At 39.7% G+C, this 4,707-nt stretch overlaps 1 protein-coding gene across 5 annotated transcripts; it reads left to right on the top strand.

Moving 5' to 3' along the window:
• Positions 1-583: 583 nt before the first annotated feature.
• LOC105808900 (chromosome unknown open reading frame, human C18orf32) lies at positions 584-4,340 on the top strand. Of its 5 annotated transcripts, none has more exons than XM_012642664.1 (3): positions 584-620; positions 3,225-3,412; positions 3,967-4,340. In XM_012642664.1, exons 2-3 carry the CDS (start codon positions 3,248-3,250, stop codon positions 4,030-4,032), a joined length of 231 nt encoding a protein of 76 aa, XP_012498118.1. In that variant the 5' UTR covers positions 584-620; positions 3,225-3,247; the 3' UTR covers positions 4,033-4,340. The 5 variants fall into 5 exon arrangements, with proteins under 5 accessions (XP_012498118.1, XP_012498121.1, XP_012498117.1 ...); XM_012642667.1 differs by having other exon boundaries at positions 610-764; positions 3,230-3,412; XM_012642663.1 differs by having other exon boundaries at positions 610-764.
• Positions 4,341-4,707: the final 367 nt, after the last annotated feature.

Raw genomic sequence — 4,707 nt, 5'->3', positions numbered from 1 at the left:
ATTTACGTTTCCACGTGCCGTTGTATGAGGGCTCTAATTTCTACACGACCTTGGCAATGCTTATCAATTTCCATCTACAGGGTGTCCCAGAAGTCCCCATACGTAAGGGATGTGGGAAGTTGTAGCTAAATGTACCTTTACAAAATATTCACTACAATTTTTTCGTTGTATGGAAACTTACGGGACACCCTGTATGTGTCTAAAGCCTATAAGCGCTGATGTTTACGGTTGACTTTAGTTTCCTCTACTGTTAGATTTAAGATATTTATGACGGAGCGAATAGCTTAGCCCCAACTGCATCTGAGAACAGAAGCTATCGTGCGGGTGGTGAGCCGTTGGCACAGCCCTCATTCTGAAGAATGTTGAGCACCCTACTGCGCTCCGGGCCTGGGCGTAGCTCGGATTTTCCTCTCCGAGCCGACCTGAGGCGGGCGACTGGGAAACACGAATCCCCGCGGCGCCGGAAGCCCCTCCCGGGCGTCGCCCTACGTGCTGTGCGACGTCGGGCTGACGCAGGCGAGCCTTTGTCGGCCTCTGCGGGCGCCCGCCCATTGGCCGGACGGCTGCTCGTCCCTCCCTCTGGAAGTGCGGACGTTGTCATTTGCGCTTCGCGGTCGCGGGTGAGCGAGGCTGGGGTGGGCCGGGGGTGGGCTCAGGCCTCGGCGCTCCCGCGGCGCCTTAGAGCTGCTCGGCAGGCTCCAGCCCGGCGCGAGGTTGTCCGTTCTGCCCTGCACTCCCCGGGGACGCCCCGCTCCGCTCTCACGGTACACCCCGCTCCCAAACGCGTGTCACCACCGGCCTCCCCTCGCCCTTTTCCCGGACTCCGTCTTCGTCCACCCACCCTCGGTACCTCTGTTCCGCCGCTCCTTTCCTTTATATCCGTTTGTTCTTTTCCTCGGCCTCGTATTGTCGGTTTCACTTCCCTATTATGATCCTCATCATTAGCCCTTATCTACGTTGTCTTTGACTCAACCTGTCCCCGCTCCCTGTGTCTCCACTAAAATCATCCGCTGAACTGGCGGCTCTCCTACGATACCTGCCCTATCTCGGATAGAGCCTCAAGCCTTTTCCTCATTCCATTGTCTTGGACTAAATCGAGTGAAAGAAGATTCCTCAGCAACAATTTTTATCCATTTTGCTCGATTTGTTGGCTTAGAGAAGGTAGCTAAAATGATAATGAATCTCTCCTAGCCACCTTCTAGACTTCTCTAACCACAATATCCACGTGTGTGAAGTAAAATATCTTACCAAAAAATCAGAATTAAGCGATAAAATACAAGTAGCTTCATTCTGAAGAGAGCTAAGAAGTTTTAGAAAAGCCGTAATTGTGGCGTAAGTAATTAGTAGTATTTGTTCTTGAGAGTTTTATTTACAACATAATGTGTATGAACTTATTTTAAACACAACGACTATCTTTTTGATGGACAGCTTGCCAGCCAACTTAACCTCTTACTGGTTAGCATTGCCCGTTGTTTTGAAGATGTTTAGTTGGTTTTGAAGAGGAAAAGTCTACAGCTTTGAGCTAGGAAACGAACTGAGAAAAATGGTCTTAGCCCACTCTAGTTACTTAGTTACCTCTATGTGAACTTTGAACAGGTCACAACTTCTGGAATTTTTTCCCCCTCTTTTTATAATACTTATATAGCACTTAATATATGTAGACACTGTTCTGAGCTTTGTATCATACTATCTAACCCACACTACATCCTTCTGAGATAAGTACTATTATTGTTTTCATTTTACACATGAGGAAATTAAGGTACAATCTGGTTAAATATCTTTCCTGAAAACACCATCAAGAAAACGATGAAAGCAAGTCTCAAATCCAGGTAGCTGGTAGCTCCCAGCTGAAGTGAGCTTAACTGCTGTGCTGTGGTACCTGTGAGGGTGCAAGGCCTACGCCTGATCACCTCTGAACTCTCTTCAGATCAGATTCTAAACATCTATAGCCAAAAATAATGATTCCTCGAAAAATACTGAAAAAGACTCACTGCTCGTTTGGCTTATTTTAATCAGAGAATATGGTCTTTAAAATTTTGGGACCAATTATTTCAGTGAATTCTTATTGTAATTTAACCAGGGGTTGTTTCAGAGTCCAACTATGAATCCTTTGCAAAATAGCTGGCTTGATACAAATTTACAATTTTGTTTGTTTATAGTTCTTGTTTGTAATTCATTTCAAAGCCACATTCAGATTGGATTTACCTGTATTGTGAATTACTTAAAAATTGCCTTAGTGTAGTCATGGTGCCGACGCATGTGCCAGCAAATATTACTTAACTTACAATATTTTGAAAATAAGAAATGTTAACATCCTGGATTACGCCTTACGCACTGTTCTGAAGTTTCTTGCTTTTTAAGGCCTTCCACCCTATTCTAAGGGATTAAAATTTCTTTTAAATTTAAAAGGCCTTTTGGCTTAATAATATATTGTGGAACTTGTATTGGTTTTTTTTCAAGAAATTGCTGATTTTTGAGAAATTCCAATATAATTTCTAATCATTGAAGAAATTGAAGGTGTTAATTTTTGAAATGAATGATTTACTTATAATGTTAAATAAATATTTTATTACTCAGCATACCTTTAATTATGGCCTTAAAAATAAAAGCAAAGTATATCAAGGGAGAGTTGTGGCCTGGGAAACATCAGCTGGGTCAGCTGATTTGCAGCCTAGAGGTCTTCCAAAGTAATATATTGGTAAGTTTCATATTGTGGATTTGCCTCCAGTTTTGTAGGTTTGGCTAATTGATATTGTCAGTCTCTGAAGATCGGGACTTGGGAGTTAACTTACACTAATTCTGCTCCACACTTAAATGGAGTGTAAGTCATAATACTAAGTGTAAAGTTTTTGTGCCTCCATTTTTTAAATCTGTTAATGGAGATAGCAAAGGCACCCAGCCTCAGTGGGTGTTTTGAAGATTAAATGAATTGATAAATGTAAACTGCCTAGCACCTACCCAGTGTTGGTATCTTTCCTTTATCATCACATTTATAATTAGGGAGCAGTGACTGGAAAGGTTTGGAAACGGGCACTTCACTATTATTTTCATGTCTACTACCTATTGTGTTTTTACTTCGCAGATAGCATTTCTATTTAATAAACTCTTGCTTTTAGCAAATGATATGTTTTAAGTTTTTCCTTCACTGTAGAAATAGTCCTTTTAGCTATCTTAATCTAGGTAAATTCATTACTCTGTGATGAACTAATTTTTTTCTTTAACAGTTTAGGAGTTCAAGCCTGGGACAATGGTGTGCATTCCTTGTATTGTCATTCCAGTTCTGCTCTGGGTCTACAAAAAATTCCTGGAGCCATACATATACCCTCTGATTTACCCTTTTGTTAGTCGTATATGGCCTGGAAAAGCTATACAAGAATCCAATGGTAAAAATAAAGGCCAAGTAGACTGTAAGGTAAGAATATTCAAATACCTTGAATAAAGGTGGGGAAAGGGGTAGTACTTGAGTGAAACACTTGGATTTTGAAAAGGCAAGTTTTTGAAACAAGAAGCTTCAGTAATTTGTCTCAATCTAAGTAATTAACATTTGGCTTAAACTATGGTTTTAAACTAGGCCTGTGATTAATACATTAGTTCCCTGCCTTACGCCAAGATGATAACCAGTACTTCCTGGCTGGTAAGCATAATAGTAGATAGTTAATGGATGAGAGAGATGGTCCACATATAAGCCAGTTTCACTGACTGATAACTTGGTTAAGAGATTTAATTGGAAGGATCACAGAATTTTTTAAAAAAACAAAATTATTTTTTTAAATGAATATTTACACAACTCTGTAGATATTGGTGCTTGTTGGGTTCAACTTTGACTATTTGCACTAATTTAGCAATCCTGCACATTTCTGGAAGCAAAGTTTTTTCACTCTGGTTCATTGTCTATTTGTAAAGAGTATGTCTCTTACAATGAGTCTTTTTGTTGTAATAATTCCTAAAATGCTTTTTTCATTTTAGGGTGGAGACATACATGGATTACCAACAAGAGGACCAACAGAAATCTCTGATAAAAAGAAAGACTAAAGCGATTTTCCCAACGGATCTCGTTTTAAAAATGGACCTGAAAATATGAAGCACCTTCTCTGTAATTGTCTCTGACCTTTTTCACTGAGACCAGAATTCAGGATAGATAGGTTAGGTATTTACCTGATACTAATCAGGAAATACATGGTATCTATGTTTAAAATGTAGTTAGTTATATTTAATGACCTCATTCCTGAGTTCCTTTTTCACTAATGTAGCTTTCATTTCTATTATTGCTGTTTTAACAATATGAATAAATAGAAGGTTTGTGCCAGTAGACACTCAGTTACTAAATCAGTACTTAAAAACCTTTGGTCTTTCATTCACATGAATTGGACTGCTGCTTACTCTCGTTTCTTGGGCTCCTCCAATTTGAGTGGAGTACAGTTTTACTGTGGAACAGTTAAGTGAGACTGTGCCAGGAAATGCAGAGTAGAGTTGTTGGAGATGATGATGTGAAACATAAAGATACACTTACTGTCCAACACAATGGAGCAGCTTATCCATGAAAGTAGGAATTACTATTTATTGTTCTGAGAAGGTAGAAAAAACAGTAAAACGGGAAACCTCTTTTACGTAAATATCTAATGTATATTATAAAATTCTAATCCTTGTGGCATTCCTTCTGTTCCTACAGATGTATTAAACACATAGAGTTTAACTTGTGGTCCTTTT

The sequence above is a fragment of the Propithecus coquereli genome, unplaced genomic scaffold (assembly GCF_000956105.1).
Source record: "Propithecus coquereli isolate 6110/MARCELLA unplaced genomic scaffold, Pcoq_1.0 Scaffold181, whole genome shotgun sequence".
NCBI classification, from domain to species: domain Eukaryota; kingdom Metazoa; phylum Chordata; class Mammalia; order Primates; family Indriidae; genus Propithecus; species Propithecus coquereli.
The sequence above is the reverse complement of the archived record's forward strand: the minus strand, read 5'-3'. Positions and strand labels throughout refer to the sequence as shown.

Bases quoted from the DNA above. Each gene is read 5' to 3' on its own strand.
- LOC105808900 (XM_012642664.1), top strand. From the start codon at position 3,248: ATGGTGTGCATTCCTTGTATTGTCATTCCAGTTCTGCTCTGGGTCTAC. The intron at 3,413-3,966 runs GTAAGAATATTC...TTTTCATTTTAG, and splicing joins AAGGCCAAGTAGACTGTAAG to GGTGGAGACATACATGGATT.